This window comes from Emys orbicularis, chromosome 3 (assembly GCF_028017835.1).
Source record: "Emys orbicularis isolate rEmyOrb1 chromosome 3, rEmyOrb1.hap1, whole genome shotgun sequence".
In the NCBI taxonomy this organism is placed as follows: Eukaryota; Metazoa; Chordata; order Testudines; family Emydidae; genus Emys; species Emys orbicularis.
The window spans coordinates 108,311,016-108,328,934 of record NC_088685.1 but is presented as its reverse complement, the minus strand read 5'-3'; the positions used below and the strand labels follow the sequence as shown (position 1 = coordinate 108,328,934).

At 42.5% G+C, this 17,919-nt stretch overlaps 1 protein-coding gene across 1 annotated transcript in view; it reads left to right on the top strand.

Moving 5' to 3' along the window:
- The window catches only part of NHSL1 (NHS like 1), a 262,387-nt gene that overhangs the window by 189,981 nt on the left and 54,487 nt on the right, over positions 1-17,919 (top strand). Inside the window, exon 2 of the mRNA XM_065401109.1 lies at positions 9,365-9,517. Within this exon, the coding sequence (XP_065257181.1) occupies positions 9,365-9,517 (153 nt within the window). The remainder of the gene's footprint in view (positions 1-9,364; positions 9,518-17,919) is intronic.

Genomic DNA, 17,919 nt, shown 5'->3' with positions numbered 1-17,919 from the left:
AGGGACATTTTAATTAAGAGGAATTGAACCACACAAAATGTTTAAATTCTGTTTTCCAATTTTTTTTGATGTTTGGTACCATGAGATCAATGCATCCATTGACCAGCAAAAGACATTTTCTGCAGACACTTGAGGATGGATGTTGGCTCAGTTTGCAGAGGCATCCTAAGTAAATTATGATTCTTCCTTGCACTTTCTCACAACACAAAGTCACGTATTTATATGAAGTCAGTACATTACTTGAGCTAAATGATTTTGTTTGTCTGAGGGAGACTGTACTTGTATTTAAAGCAGTGTTGCCAGTTCTTGCAATTTTTATCAAGTGTCTCACAATATTTGGTGTCTTTCTTAAAACCCTAATTGCTGGAATGAAGTTACTACCTGGGAATCTCATCTTTCATTTACATAAAGTAAGCATCTAGCCCTCATTACTGCAGAAAAATATCTTGAAAATGTGTATCCTAAAGGTCCCAACACCTAATGGCAAAGTGTTATTTTTTTAAGGCTCATGATTTTTGGATCATGCGGTTGGCAGTACTGTAAATGTGTAGTAATGATGATATTTTGCATCTTTTTCATCTATACAGCACAAAACACTTTGCAAAAGTGGAGAGGTATTACTACCCCGACTATACAAAGGGTGTTTCTCTCAGAGCATAGGGAGTTCAATGACTTACCTGAAGGTTACACAGAAAGTCAGTGGAAGAGATGAAAGAAGAACTCAGGTCTCCTGCCTCTCCACTCTATGAAAAATCCACTTGGTCCATGTATAGATATAACTGTCAGGATGAGCAATGTAGGAAGGGGAGATGGAGGTACATTATCCAAATGATTTCTGTGACTTTTAAATACGTGAAACTAGCAGGAAGTGTGTGTGTCCCTCAAGACACCCATAGAGAGACTGGGATTAGTTTAAAATGGTTGCTGGATATTACTACGGATTGACAAATACATAGCTGCTGCCAAATGTGACTTGTGAAATGAATGAGGGGACACTGTGGGACAAAAGTTCAGAAATGAAGTTTTTGTGATTGACTTTGTTGGTCTCCCACTCATCCCCAAAATCTCCTACAATAGAAAAAACAAAACGAGAAGACCAATCCAAGTTTTCTATATGATAGTTTATTTTCACTAGCATTGATTGAGAAAAACCAATAAACTTGAATTTATCTGATAAATCTAAAGGAGATCTAGATTTTGGAAAGACTAGTTTTTCTTCAACTGCCATCCTAGATTCTGATCAATTCTATAAACCAAATCCCAGGCTCACAATCAACCACAGGTAACATTTGAAATTTACAATAAAGAATATTTTCCGATGTAATCTAAAAAGATATTTCTCAGGAGAAAAAACAAACTTCTGTGAGCTAATGTTCCCTTAACTAAAGTCAGGAATGAACAAAGAAAAATGCACACCTAAATTTAAAACAAAACATTAAAAAGTCACACAGTAGCTAAATGTTCTCGTTCCTCCTTCACATTCTTGCAATATTTGACTGGAGATGTTCCTACCTGAAGAAACTGCTATTTTTCCTGTGTGCAGCTCTGCCTAAAAGCCTGTCTCTCTTTGGCAACTTGGTTATATGCTATAGCTGGAGAATATGAGGGAAGATTTTTGAACTGTTGAAGAAGTGAAATAGCTTTCGTGTGTTGTGGCCTAAATAGGATAATCAGATCGATCAAAGTCTGTTTCTTATCTACCCTCCTGTTGCTTCTCCTTCTCATCTTCCTCATTCTTCACCTCCCCTCGACCTCAGTCCCAGAGTCTGCAGTCCCTAATCCCCTGTGAGTATGAATAAATGAGGGCGCTGTTGTGATATCTTTTAAATCAATACCTGCTTGGGAATCGCCTATGCAGAGAGAGCCTTTGGGCATGGCTCCCCAGTGGGTTAAGTGGGGCATGGACCTCTCTTTTACAACTGCTTTTGGATAAAATACTTCTCCCTCCCCTCTCTTTCTCCTTCTCCTGATCCCAGATTTAATTATTATAATTTGTTAGTAGCTGGGGAAGTATCGTGCTTCATGAAGAGCGAGATTGTCTTGAAAGAAGCCATTGTGAGTGACTTGAGTTCAAGATAGGAGGGCAGCTGAATGTATTTCCACTTGGGAGTGCCTTTGTGGTGGGAACTACTAACTTTTGTTCTCAGGAAAAAATACCCTGAGCTGGCCAGACGTGATTGGCTCCAAGGGGGAAAGAACCCTTTCTAATTTATAAATTAGTTATCCCTAAATGAAAACAGCCTTTTGGATCCATCTCAAGGTTACAAATAGTTGATGGCATGAGGGAAGGTGACTGGAACTGGCATAAAACTGGACATGGCTAGACACTCTTTTCCATACCTGAGCTGCTTGGTATTCCTTGGTCTATTACAAGAGCCTTTTTTAATGGAAAGAAAGAAAGAACTATTCTGTCTAAGGGCCCAATTCTGTGAAGTATTGAGCACCCTCAACTCCCTTTGAAATCAATGGAAGCGGAAGACACCCTGTATCTTGGAGGAGGCGCTCAGCACTTTGCAAGATTGGGCCCACTTTCCTGTTTCTCTCACTGGAGATACAGGGCACATGTGCTCAGACTGTATATGGTGGGTGACATTCTGATTTAGCCCGGTCGTTGTTTCCTTCTGTCAGCAACACCTGCTTAAAGGGATTGATGGGGAGATGACTCAGAGAGCAGTTCTCAGTAGTATACTTAACCTGCGCCTATGGTCATACTATATATACCCTCCTTCTTCAGATACGTGTGGAAAGCACTTCATATTACATGGACATAAGAATTGCAGAAGAGTAGCACTGATATATTTTATTTTTTGGTGACTGGCATGTCTCTTAAGAGCAAAAACATTTAATTTGATGTTGGAAATACACATCTCTCCTCCATTATTTCACTTATTAAATGTAAAATGGAGATACGCTGGAATAGTTTTCACAGTGCAGTTCCCTGTTCAACCAGGCATTTGTATCTTTTAAAACTCTCCTTTTAAAAAGTTTCCAGAGCATCTGTGACTGTTGTTTCTTTTTGCTGAACAATATGGTGGCTAACTCTTACACTTTTAACATTTATATTTTGAGCCTATGGCAAGTATATTTGGTAGTAACTTGGCACATCACTCATTGCATGAACTTCATGGTATGTGTAGTTTGGGGCGTTGACTCAACCTCGCCTGCATGGAAATAAATGGTGACTAGATTCTTTATTTGCTAAGTATTTTCTGAGTTTTGCATAATACAGTCGTGTAGTATGAGAAGCAGGAATAGTAGAGGACACAATACATTCAACGCTTATTGAAAACGTTCTCATCATGCTAAATTGCTATAGTGCCTTTGGCAGATATGTTGTAAACCTGTTTATAAACATTCCAGTTTTGTCTAGTTTTGACGCTTGGTTCTTAAAGCCTCAGATTTTCACAAGATTGGTAGCAGTGGGACAGAGTTCCATGTATTAAGTGAATGCAGGTTAGATAATAAAGGAAGCTATCTCATTGGTCTGCCTTAAATATTTCTGAGGAAACAAAAAATTTCCAGATAGTTTCACAGGCACAGACCTCTTATATGGCTGTCATTGTCAGAGGGTGACTGTCCCAGATGGTTGTCATGGAACAGGTCAGCCGGAAACCTAATTCTAAAGAGGGGGATGGGTGCAGTGTTTCAAGCACTCCATATATAACGGATCGCTCATTTACAACCCTTCTGTATTTCAAAGATTTAAAACATGTGCATGTCCTTTATCATAAACTACAGTGCCACTGTTGCAATGTTATTAGCAGACTTTAAAACAAAACAAAATAATCTATGTTGACAGTAGCCAAAAAAGAGCACTGTTCAACTTGCCTGAAATTGAATATGCAGAGAGACTTCTATATGGTGAAAAAACAGAGAAGCAGAAGTTTGCCAGCGATTCTGCACACTACTCTCAAGGTTTTGAATAGGCATTTGTGATACTAGATGATGTGCTTTTTTAATTACTTGTCTTTTCTTGGTGCTCTGAACCTTCCCCCCCCCCCCCCCCGCCCTGCCCCGCCCCCCAGGTAATAACCTGCGTTGTTTCATTCTGTAGGACCAGAGGAGCAGCTTGGATTAATGATCTCATCAAATAAAATATCCCTTACCATTTCATCATATTACTTTTTGGGGGGTGGGATAGCTCAGTGGTTTGAGCATTGGCCTGCTAAACGCAGGGTTGTGAGTTCAATCCTTAAGGGGGCCATTTAGGGATCTAGGGGCAAAAATCTGTCTGGGGATTGGTCCTGCTTTGAGCAGGGGGTTGGATTAGATGACCTCCTGAGGTCCCTTGTAACCCTGATATTCTATGATTACTTCCATTTTGGTCTCATTTTATCAAACATTTTGAACTTGCCAAACACCTACCTATATTTAGAGTAGCTACTTATATAGCCTACGTAATCATAGTATCGGCGCACCTGATAACCTTTAAGGGATTTATCCTCGCAACTTCCCTGTGAGGTAGGGAAGTGCTGTTATCCCCATTTACAGATGGAAAATAAGATACAGAGAGACTAAGTGACTTGCCCAAGGTCACACAAGAAGTCTATGGCAGGTTAGGGAATTGAACCCTGTCTCTCCCAAGTCCAGGCTCGCATCCTAACTATGGGTCAGCCCCCAGTGGTTGACTGTGTTGTCATTTTGGAGGTCAAGATTTGTGGAAAAGGTTCAGAATCTTGCTTCCAAGGATGACTAGAGACTGGAAATGTCCCAGAAAGGTTGCTCAGTCCCTTCATCCTTCCATGGTAGGTAAAATAAGTAACATGCAGTTTATCAGTACCTTGACAACCGAGGATGTGCAACTCGTAACAGTAGAGGTTCACCTGCTTCAAATGGGCTATATGCTGGTTGTCTGTCTGACTCTTGCCCCCAACCCTTAGGTAGCTACATTTCTAGTGGTGGTTATTTGTGTAGGGCTAGAATGTGGCTGGCACTGCACAGGTGAGCAAGGGTGGAGGGCACCTTTCATGTACACAAGGGGAAGCCTCAGTCCCTGTCCTTGCACGTCTGGGATGCAAGTAGGGTGACCAGATGTCCCGATTTTATAGGGACAGTCCCGATTTTTGGGTCTTTTTCTTATATAGGCTCCTATTACCCCCCACCCCCGTCCCGATTTTTCACACTTGCTGTCTGGTCACCCTAGACGCAAGGGGATATTGGGGAGCCATAGTATCACTGGTAGTGCTACATTCCCCAAAGAGAGGCTGAAAAAGTTCAAGGCCACATCCGGCCCTTTTTTGCATCAGCTGTGTGCCAGCCTGGGGGAAAAGCATGCTGCATCCTTTCAAGCACTGAAGCACTTGCCACTCTTGTGTGTTCTCTTCCAGGATGTGCTGACTGCCTCAGTGGTGAGCCAGACAGAGCGCCTCCTTCTGACAGAGTGCCTCTGAGCCGGACAGAGTGCCTCTGGGACCTGCCCCCAAGGGTGGCTGAGATATTAAACACTTGTGGTTTGTAAAGCGCTATGGGCCCTTTCAGCTGAGAGGCAATGTATGAATTTAAAATATTATCGCTTCCATTCTGCACAGTTGTGATTCTGAGATAAACCAGCAAGGCTGGGAATTGGATGCTTCTCAAGAACACCTGCTTCTGCATGCTGCACTGTGAAGGCTAGAACTCGCAGCAGCTTTTGGGGCAGACTAAGACCCCTGCTGCTGCTATTTCCCCCCCCCCCCAAAGAAAAACCCTTTCATTGTTAACCCAAGGCAGTTGCAGAGCCTTGCTTTGTAAAGGAGGACTTGCTTCTTGAATCTTAGCATTGTGTGAGGGGCATGCCCTGCTGAGCGGATTGATGGGGTACTTAGCATTTTCTCTTTAAAATAGTAATTCACGTCTAAATAGAAAAGTAGATGTGCTTATGTACAGGAATATTTAAAGTCATGAGGTTAAAGTGTATTTCAAAAAGCCTTTTCAGGTCAGGCTCTTGTACTGGTGTCATTTGTTGAATTATAGTTTCTTTATTAGACAGAAATCGTTTGATTAGCTTATTATTAATTTTGTTAATGGAGTTTCCAAGTTGATCCTAATCAGGACAGCTCAGCATGTGACTGAATGAAATTCAACATGTAAGATTGCTGGGCTGTTTCCATTATTGTAATTGTAAAGGGGGTGGGGGGGAGGAAGTATTTTGAGAGCAAGGAAATGCAAAGAAAAATTCTGTGATGGGGACAATTAAAATGCAGGTCTTGGGACATTAAGAAAGGGGGGCGGGGAAGAGAAGAGAGGTGGGAAAGAAGGGCATCCTGATTTACACGAGAATTCAGCCCTCATTTACAGCTCCATGGAGATTCAGTTGTAGAGCCTTGCTGCTCATAAATGTTGCCTATGGAATAGGAGGAAGGGATTGGGGGCGTGTTTGGGAAACAATAGTTGAAAGCCTCACTGTCCCAGCCAGTTCAAATTCCATACACTCACAAGTAGCCTGGGCTATACAAAAGAGGGACATGAAAGTATCCACTCTTCTCTCTGCTACACTGTAAAGGATTTTGGAAGATCCTGTTAGAGCAGTGAAAACGGAAATTATCTACAATTCTCACTGTTTGTGGTGGAGTGAAACCAGGAGAGGAAAACTGTTGATTTGCTGGGGAGTGAACTGGATGAATGAGTATTGAGTTAAAAAGCCTGATCTTGGTTCAATGCAAATATGAACGATTGGCTTTCTTTTTTTCTTCCTTCACAAGTTGTAATTAGCTGCTCTCAGCCCCCAGGATTATGTTTCAGAAGGAGGCGTTCAGGTTCAAGGATTGTTAATGGTTTCTAACTGCCAGGACAATAAGGCCAACCTCACCCTTGTGCAAAACGAGGCAGGGGTGGGGGTGGGAGAAGGAGTGTAGGAAGAGACAAAGTTAGTAGGGTTTGCAGAGCTTTGGCAAGTACAAATTGAAAACCAGCCACCTGCTTGTTGCTCCTGTTTTCTATGGGATCTAAACTCCAGGACCACAGATAGACACTTTGGAAATGGTGGTGTTCATCAACACAAAGCTGAAATCTTTAATTAAACTTTTCAAGAAGAAGAGTAAGTAGTTGTGTGCATGCAAGTGTTCTTTCTGGAAAGTGTTGGAATTTTGGTCGGAAAGCTCAGTATATATATACCTTCTAGAAACCTTTATTGGAAAATCTGTACATTTCTCTTTCACTGCCTGTTTCAAAATGTGCAGAGGCAGCGTTATGGAAGGCAATGTTCCTGAGCATCTGCTTCTTTGTAAGAGTGAGTGAGTGTTAACTTACTTTGATTTCCTTTGTCCCTCTAAATCAGGGGTTCTCAAACTGGGAGTTGGGACCCCTCGGGGTCGCAAGGTTATTACATGGAGAGTCACAAGCTGTCAGCCTCCACCCTAAACCCTGCTTTGCCTCCAGAATTTATAATGGTGTTAAATATATTAAAAAGTGTTTTTTATTTATAAGGGGGGTTGCACCCAGAGGCTTGCTATGTGAAAGGGGTCACCAGTACAAAAGTTTGAGAAGCACTGCTCTAAATGGCTTTGAAGAAGCAAAACTTTTTCATTTAATGTAAGCTGTTTGATTATGAGATTTGAAAGCCTCTTGGTGTAACTTGCTGCTCTGTGTATATATCATCATTGTATGCCAGCGTATTACTTGAACATCTTCTGGTAGCCCCAGCTGTACAGCTGCTGAACTTGTGCAGAAATTTGTGGTGCTGTTTCATTGTGTAATATCATTGTAGTCATAAACTTTTAAAAAAAATCATTGAGATACTTGATTTACTTGCATATTTAGCTGGTGAGATTTAATCCATTGAGACAGGCTAGTTGAGTTTGATCTGTCCGTCTGAGTATGTGTAGCACGTCTTGGTGGTTTTAATTATGCTCTAGATAAGCAATAGACTGCTCTTAGTATGGCATTGAGTAGAGCTGGGCAGTAATATGGCTGGTGTCTGTCTTCTTTTCTTATTTTGTAAGGTGAATGCCAGGGGTAGAGGTTCTTTCCTGGTAAGTCAGTCAGCCAATGTACCTTTTTGTTTCCTATAATTCTAGGATGATTGATATTGTGATCAGATAATAAGTGACTTGTCTGTTTGTTATCATTTGGATTTGACCTCTGATTAGCAAGGACAGAGAATGCAGCCATACACCACGTCAGCATTGTCTGCCCTGCTGCATGAGGTGTTTTCTATCACATCCAGTACAATGAAAGTAGGTAGAAGAGGGGAGGGGCCAGGCCACATGGCCAAGCAAATGTATGAGCAAATGAACGTTCCAACAAAATATTATGAAAGCATTTATTAAAAGATCTGACAGAAAACCACAAAGAAATTCAGTTAAAAGCCTCCAAAAATGAGTCCTCTTTTACTGCATTTCTTGTAGCATACTTTTGTATCGAGATTCTGAAGTTAATTTGTGAGTTCCTTTATTTTGTTTTAACTAATCAATGCAATTATTTTACAATTGAAATTATTCTTCTAGGCAGTGTGCTGTGATGAAATCTGTCATTTTTCAGATGTAAGGAAGCTGTCACCTTCACCCTGTGCTTCATAGCCTGTACAGCTCCTCTGCCATTATACAAGGCATTACATTTCTAATGCTTAATAATGATACAATGCTAGGTGGTGCTGCGATATATATTGTAGTAGGAGCGCCATGATTTAAATGCTATTCCCAACTGCAACAAATGAGAGGTAATGAAAACTCAGAAACAGGGACAAGAGGATGGAGAACAGCTAGGTGACCAACACAGTTTGGTTGAGTCAGCATAACAGGTGCTCGGGAGACAGGCACAGCTGTAGTTTTTTGCTTTGGAGATTTGGATGCACAGCATATGCTCTGAAAGGCAAATGCTGCTAGAGGGGTGATACCCCAGCTGCCCTTTTCCTGTCCCTACAGAGGGGTAAGACTGTTCAACCACAAATGTTTATGTTGATAGCAAACTTTAGATAACAAGTAATGTCTATCTCTCAGGGAAGATAAATTATAAGTAAATATTATGGTGGTGTACTTTTGTTAATTAAGTAGTTGATTTATTACTAGATAATGTTTTTAAAGAATTTTGAACTTGAGAAGTGCTTTATTTTAATATATTTTTATGCAAATGTATTGGCAAGTTAGGTGTGGCCATTGGGATCCTGCCAAGTTGCTATTGTGGCCTGGCCAGTATGTGACCGATGTGTGATGCTGTGATGTGTAAAGGCAGTGAGCCAGACTCTGCTCTCACTCATAATGGTGTAAAGCCAATGTCATCTTATTAATGTCAATGGAGTTGCTTCTGATTTATACCAATGTGAAATCTGAAGAGCCCCAGTCTGTTTTTATATTAGTATCCTCAGTTCCCACTCCCCCCCACCATTTATTCATAGTCCTCATTCAGCTGCATTTAATTTGTGCATTACATTCTCTCTCTTTCTTTGCAGCTGTCTCCAACCTAGATGAAGAAAGTAGATGGACAGTCCATTATACTGCTCCCTGGCACCAGCAGGAAAATGTGTTCCTGCCCTCCACGAGGCCACCTTGTGTGGAGGATCTGCATCGCCAAGCCAAGCTGAACCTTAAGTCGGTACTAAGAGGTAAGATGCTGGCAGTAAAGCTGTTGCTAAGAACTTGGAGAGAAATTCAGTAACTTACATGGTTCTGTTCTCTGTGCCACTAGAGAGCCTGGCTTTGTCACTGGGCTTTTGATTCTTTAAAAGCATATTTGAGTTTCTTATACTCCAAAAGAAACAGCTTGTTCTGCAGTCTTAAACACATGTCAGGTGTGTTGGATGACATTTGTCAGAGGAGTGGGGGGAAGTAATTCTTTCTGCCATCAGGGCCGGCTCCAGCTTTTCTGCCGCCCCAAGCGGCCAAAAAAAAAAAAAAAAAAGAGCAACAGCACTTCGGCGGCAGCTCAATCATGCCACTTCTTCTGTGGCAGTTCAGCGGCGGGTCCTCCCTCTCTTCCTCTTTGGCGGCAGCTCAAAGAGGAAGAGAGGGAATGAGGGACCCGCCGCTGACCCAGATGTGCCGCCCTGATACCGGACGGAGTGCCGCCCCTTTGAATTGGCCGCCCCAAGCACCTGCTTCCTACGCTGGTGCCTGGAGCCAGCCCTGTCTGCCATAGAGAGATGAGTAAATCCCCAGCTTTGCTGCGCTGAACTCTCATATGGAGGGCAGAAAAACTGCCTTAGATGACTTGGTGCCTTTATAAATTCACATCTGCCTTCAGAGCCTTCTTTTCAATAATAACTATATCTTAAAATTCTGAATCAGCCCATTTATTGTCTTAAGAAATAGCCAGGCAGAATTGGCATCTTTGTCATCAGTTCTGTTGAAAGTGGTCTAGTATCACATGTGTGGGAGGGTGGCTGCTTTAAAATCAACTTCCAAGGATGCTTTCTGTAGTATAGCTCCTTGTTCACAAAAAGTTGCATCAAACTTTTAAGAACTAAATTCTGCCCTCACATACGCATGCACAGCTCTCAATGGATGTGCAAGGTGCACACTGAAATGCACAGTGTGGCTCCAAGGTTTTAGATAAGAATTAGAAACTGTCCTGGAGTTTGATTGAGTTTCTGTGTTAGAAAGAAACTTATAAAAAGAGTTACCCATTTTTTTCTATAAAATTGTTTACAAAGTAAGTCTATACAGATGGCTTCTTGCTAGCCTGTCCATGTGTCTATAACCAGGGCCACCATTGCATTATCTTTGGCGTTAGCGGCACTATGCAGGGCCGGCTCTGGCTTTTTTGCCGCCCCAGGCAAAAAAGCCTCCGGCCGCCCCCTCCGGGGGGGAGGGCCGCCGGAGCCCTGGGAGGAGGGCGGAGTGCCCGGCCGGGGCTCCGCTCTCCCCGGCGGCCAGGGGGGAGGGCGGCCGGAGCCCTGGGAGGAGGGCGGAGTGCCCGGCCGGGGCTCCGCTCTCCCCGGCGGCGAGCCCCGGCCGGGGCTCCGCTCTCCCCGGCGGCCAGAGCGCCGGGGGGAGGGCGGCGAGCCCCGGCCGGGGCCCCGCTCTCCCCGGCGGCCGGAGCCGGAGCGCCGCACCGCCCCCCTCCAGGTGCCGCCCCAAGCACAAGCTTGGTGGGCTGGTGCCTGGAGCCGGCCCTGGCACTATGTTCTGTTAGTGCAGCCATTTGAACAAGAGCAGTCAATGGAGAAAAGTTTGGAACATCATCCACCTGTGGGTGGAAGTAGAGTTTTGAGACAGTCTCGGTGTATAGAATTAAAAAAAAAAATGTTTACCCTTGTGTGTATTATTCAATGAAGATGGTGTCCCTGCACCAAGGTCCCATACCTGCAAAGTGCCAAATCCTTCAACTTCCATTGATTTCAATGGGACCTGAAGGCACTAAGCTCCTCACTGGATTGGGCCTGAGTAAAAGCGCCTTGTGATTTGGTTTGCAGAAAATATTTGCGTTAGTGGCTTGCCTTTTGAATGGAGAAACATTTTGTTGCCATATTTTTGTTTGTTTTGTTTCAGTTCTCTTACCGCTTCAGTTAATTGGGTTTCACCATCTCTTATTTATGCCTTTGACTGTAATTTAATAGGGTACTCTTCACAGCCAACATTATTAGATCACGCACGACTCAGCAAATACCCTGCATGCACTTAAATTTATTACTGGGTTAATATATTTGTGCAGAACTTTAGCCTTGAACTATCTCTTATAGAGGTAGGCTTACAGTGCACATACAAGACATGCTTGTCAGCTATTTACAATAGAAAGGTATTTTCCCACTGTAGCTTAAAGAAAATGCAGTTGGTACTTAAATTTTGTACTGTCAAGTCTTAACTACTTGTTCTTCCATTTTCTTATCATCTGTCCTGGAAACTTAATGAAAGAAAAATATATGGGCCGAATTCATGCCTGCTGTGGCTTTCCTTCAATAGTTATATCAGGGATGAATTTCCAGTTCTATCTTTAATAGATTTATATATATAAAACCATATTACAGTGTGAAGTAGGTGCTTTTATTCTCCTCAGCCCAATATATAAGCTTCAAGATATCAAAGTCAGTGGGAACTACTGCTAGCTTTTTCTGTAACTCTTTTTCTTTAAAATAATGCTTCAATGCTAGCTGCTAATTACTTATAACAAGCAACCCCACAAAAACAAATCAGTGTATGCACACAATTGAGCAAACTTTGATAAGGAAACAGGTTTTGGTTTCATGTTTCCAAGGGCTGGTAGTGATCATCAGAAGAAAAAAATTACTTCACATTTACTAACAAACAAACAAACCTACTTTGATGCTGTTTTTTAAATTATCTCATCAGTGAGATTTCTGGTCCAGCTTTAACACAGTTTTCTCATCTTTTGATGTTTGAATATTCTGACTTGCATGACTGAAAGTGAAGGTTCCCATAGCAATATTAAAACTGTCCCATCACGTGTGAGTAGGGTGACCAGATAGCAACTGTGAAAAAATGGGACGGGGGTGGGGGGGGGGGGGGGGTAATAGGCGCCTATATAAGAAAAAGTCCCAAAAAATTGGACTGTCCCTATAAAAAAACAGGACATCTGGTCACCCTATGTGTGGGCAATGTTATAGGGTCACAGCAGATCTCTGCAATAATACAAAATATTAGATATGTCCCAGGCTTAAAAAATGTGTGTCACCCCGATTAGCTAGAGGCTGATATGAAAGATATGGGGCTGGGAAGTATTGAGCGATCCATGGGTGATGCCCTAGTTAACTTCTCCCACCCTTTCCCCTTTTTCAATGTAATAAAGGCAAAGAGTTCTGGAATTCATACTCTGGTGCTGCCCATGTACCTGTCTGGGGCCTTCATTTGTCATATTAGACCTTCAGAGGCTGATAAATTTAAGTCCTCACTTTCCTTTCTTCCTGGCTTCTGGCAAGGAGAAGGAGCTTCCTTTCTTCCCTGCTACTCCTCCCTCAGGCTAGGAGAGTGATCGCTGCTACTCTGCCCCTCCCCAGAGAGGGGGGGCACAAGCCCTTGTTACTATTCTGCCATCAAATTGAAGGGGGGTGTTGAGATGGTTATCTTAGTTTACATCATCTCTGGATACTGTTAACACATCTGTGCCTTGGGCTCATAAAACACCAAACTGAAGAGCACCACATCAGGTATTTTCAAAGAGTTCAGGCAGGGGGATATTCCTGGACCATGCTAAAAGATTTTTCACAGGGGTCTGCAACCTTCAGTACACAGCCCATCCCGCAGCTCCCATTGGCTGGGAACGGCAAACCACGGCCACTGGGAGCTGTGGGGGGCTGTGCCTGCGGATGGTCAATGTCAGCGTGGCCAACCTGTGGCTCCGGAGCCACATGCAGCTCTTCAGAAGTTTAATATGCGGCTCCTTGTATAGGCACCAACTCCGGGGCTGGAGCTACAGGTGCCAACTTTCCAATGTGCAGGGGGATGCTCACTGCTCAACCCCTGGCTCTGCCACAGGCCCTGCCCCAACTCCACCCCTTCCCGCCCCCTCCCCTGAGCCTGCCATGCCCTCGCTCCTCCCCCTCCCCCCCCCAAGCCTCCTGCACGCCACGAAACAGCTGATCAAGCGGTGCGGGGAGGGAGGGGGGAAGCGCTGATCGGCCGGGCTGCCAGTGGGCGGGAGGCACTGGGAGCGGGGGGGTGGGGGTGGGGGGAGCTGACATATTACTGCGGCTCTTTGGCAATGTACTTTGGTAAATTCTGGCTCCTTCTCAGGCTCAGGTTGGCCACCCCGGTCAATGTAAACAAAACGTCTGGCGGCTTGCCAGCAGATTACTCTGATGGGCTGCGTGCCGAAGGTTTGCCGACCCCTGGTCTTTCATAAAGCCCCTCTCCATTTTCTAGTTAAAGCAAAACTAAAAGTTACATTTCATGTTGCAGCTGTTGAATACTCTGTTATACTGATACCTCAGTATGTTTTTCAGAATCAAAGTGCAAACATTTACAGTGCACTAAATATAAGTTTTCCATGTAGTTTTGTCTCCCTCTTTGGTCATAAAGGGTTTAGGTTAGATGGAAAAGTAAATAAATATGTCCACTCTTTCTTACCACTTTCTTCTGCAGGTGCCTGAACCCCTATTACACAGAATTTATCGTAAGTTAAAGGAGAGAATTTTTATGAGATTCCCTTGGTAAAGTATTGGCAGTGCATCACTACTCCTCCACCTGTCTCTTGGCTGCCAACATGGAAGGAGATCTCCACTACACCATCTTTTCCTCAGCCTATGATTTTAGTTTATGTCTCCCTGAGAGTAATTCCAAAGCTTCCCTCTGCTCTACTCATGGCATCCCAAGTAGCCGCAGAGTAAAACTGACATGAAATTGACACAATGCTTGTCAATTTTACTGATGACTGCAGGGCTCTGTGTCAATACACACTGCAAATGAATTGGCCAAAGTCTTGTCAATGTTACTGTGCTGCAGCTTGGGAAAGCCTTGCAGAATTAAGAAGACACCTTTGCATTGAGTCACGTTTGGGAGTTTATCTTCATAACCTTAAGTCTAGAGATGAGCTTTATTCAACTTAAAGTTCTGCTGAAATTTTTGGCAGAGGACTCATTACTGGCTAGGGTTAGTTTTCTACTCACCACTTCTAGAAGGACAAGTGGATTTTTCAAAGCCTACATATGTGCATTTATGATTGGAGAATAAACTGCAATTCTTTGCATTACGTTATGTTGTATTATTTGTTTAATAACTACCCAAGACTCTGTTATTATGTAGTAAAAGGCCCCAATGAAATGCAATTGCATAAGAGCAGAGTTAGGTTGCTATGGGAACCTGGATTCTGAATTTCTTGACTCTGTGATTAAACTTCATTTTTAACATATTAATATTCAAAATGTATAATATTTGTTAAATGTTAAAATGAGGTCTAAGGCAGTAGGACAATTGCTGCCAAAACTACAGGATGTGATGTCATTGGAAAGCAACTGATTGCTGTAGTCTGGTGCATGAAAGTGTTTGTTCCAGAGAGATCGCCCATCCAAATAGTGTTGGGTCCCAGCTTTGCTTAGCCTTAGCTTATGAGATTTGACAATACCACTGCCTACCCATGCCAGTCTGATTCCAGGCTAGTGATTTTTGTGTAGTTTTATTCACTGATGCCCCAATGAAAAATAAATATTCAACTCAGGTTACAAATAACAAAGCAGAAGCAGAGTAGTTGGCACTAAAGCCACCTGGTAACATATCAAATGTTTGACATTTTTCAATATAATAAAAACACACAAAAAAGTGGATTGCTGTCAAGGAGTTCTCTGGTGTTACCTTTCTAGAGGTAAGCAGGTCAAACCTCCTTAGTTTTTTAAATTATTTAAGGTCATACCTACTCACACTGGTATAATTTTAAAAGTTCAGCAGGTTTTAGACATTATGGGGCTGACCAAAAGCCTGGCGAAGTGAATGGGAGTCTTTTAATCGATTTTAATGGGCTTTTGATCAGCACTATGTAAAACATATACATAATGATAATAGTTATACCAGTAGCTTCTTGTAATTGTGTAATCTGCTTGGTATGTAGTACATTTAAAGGTTAAGGAGGGATATTGTTTCATGGGAGGAATGGCATTCAGCAGCGATCTTTACATACATTTCTTGTTCATCTCTTCAGCAAACACATGCACGTGTTTTTATTTGTGTTTTTACCTTGTTTAATTTTATAAACGTAATAATCAGTTTGAGAAACAACATGCAGTTGTATATGCTGATGAGTGTTGTATTTAAAATTCTTGCACCCATAAACCACAGCTATGTCTTTCTGATATTAAGCAAGGAGAAGACCCAACTTTGCTTGCTTATAAAATTACTTTAAAATATGAATGTCTACATCTGGCATCCAGATTTGTTCAAATGAGGTAAAGGTTCTAATCCTCATTTATGATTTCATGCAGCACATAAGTTCCATATGAAGCTTTTAAAACCAAGATGTTTATGTATGATCTGAATTGAAAAACAAAACCTGTGAAATTGACAATGTACATTTTTGTGTTTATTCACAAAGAAATGCTGAATGGATTTGGATGTAGATGTTTTTAAAAACTAAGATGACTTCTAGTCTGAGAAATTTCAGCTCATAATCCATGTGTGTGCTTTTCAGGAAAATTATAAATGGCCTAATATGAGGCTTTGGAATGGAAGTGCAAGCTCAGTTGAATTTAATAATAAAATACCCCCCTCATTTCAATGTATTGCTTAACTGTTTTTAAAAAAAGTAGAGTATGGTACCCTGATTACATAATGTATGCCATTATTTGAGACAGTCTATTCCACCGGCCAAATAACCTGTCTCCTCTCTTTCTTGGACGTGAGTGTTTGGCACAACCAAGATCTTGGAATATCCAATAAATCAGATGGGAAAGGGGAGCGGGGGGTGGGAGGTGGGAGCGCAACATGTTCAAGATTAAACATTGCCATCCAAAGTACCTGTTTCACTGTCCTTCATGTCCAAGCTGGTCTTACAGTCCATTCCCAGAGAGTTCATCTTAGCAAGGATCTCATTCATATTCTCACAGATTCCCTATGTTCCCCATCATAAAACATGCAGAATGGAACAAAACTGTACCAAAATTCTGAGGATCTTAGAGAACTCTACAGTTCATGTGAATATTTCCTCTGTGGGATAAGTGGAGGTGAATGGGCGAAGACAAGTAAAGGAGGGTGGCGGCTGTGCAGGAAATCAAGCTCCCAAATAGATCCTGACCAGCTGCACTATATACCCTGTTTCAAGGCCAAATGGCAGCTTGGCCTGTTTACTTCTATGTTGTCATTGGCTTACTGGGTCTCTTGCTGAGTTCTGTGACTCCACCAAGGGGTTTTTGGTTTTTATTCGGATTTTAATCTGTGCTGCAGAGGGAAAATGCCACTTACTGCTGTAGTTTCCAGAATCTTCCCATCTCCAGCCCCTTTGAGCTATATGACCAAGAGGCTGTGCAAAATGGAGGGGTTTGCACCCTACATAATCACTGTCCCTCTCCACACGTCGCCAGAGTTTTCCCCACAGATTTGACTTGTTTCTATGTAACGTGGTAGTACCTAAAGGATGATGCACTGTGACCTTCAACCAGTATCAGAGATCTGCAGTAGCAGTAATAATTCTATTAATAGTAACACAAGCAGTTGTCTTGTATAAAATGTAAATTGAAAATAATCCTCAACTAGCTAGCTGATCAGTAATTTAAAAAGTGACCAGCAACAAGGGCAACAGCACGAGACATGTTAGGATGCATGACCATGGTACAGCTAATTGAACTATGTTGAACTATCCAAAGCTAGTTAGAACAGATGCACATTTCAGCACAAACTGAAGATCACCAAATCAGGGCTAAGGTGGGGAAATTGCCTTCTGGAATCGAGGATATGTCACTGAGAAACCCATACAAGTTTGGGTTTAAACCAGAGGGAGATATTGGGAAAGGGAGGGAGAGAAGAGAATTATATCAAGTGGCTAAGGCCCTGTTTGCAATGAGAAATTGTCTCAATCCCAGCCAGCCACCAGTGTAGCTGCACTGGTGGAAAAAAACAGGTTAGCTCTACTAGTGCAAATCATGGCTTTCTTTGTCTACACATGGGGGTTGCAGTTGCTTCAGTGGTTGACCACTGATTTCTGGAACTGAGACAAATACTCAGTGTAGACAAGGCTTCAGCTGATCACAGCTGCCCCGATATCACTCAGAGATAGAGGCATCCAGTTTTTGAGTTAGCCGGGGGTTAAATCGGTGGTAACCAACACCTTAAAAGTCACACCAAAGTTGACCTCATCCAGTGCAGATTGCTGCACAGGGGGTAATGTTTTATTACCACTATGTTCTACACTAATTTCCAAATAGATTTAAGGTATTGACCCTTGTAAAAGACTGTACAGTAATCCCACATATAATAGACATATTAAGGACAGGAGGTCCAGTAGGCCAACTTCTATGCTATTTGTACACATCTGCAGAGGCTTCCTGCATAAATGACTGATTTTACATTGCAGTTGTATTGATTCAGGTTATTTGCACACACTGTAGGGCTCAATGCTCCAGGCACCAGT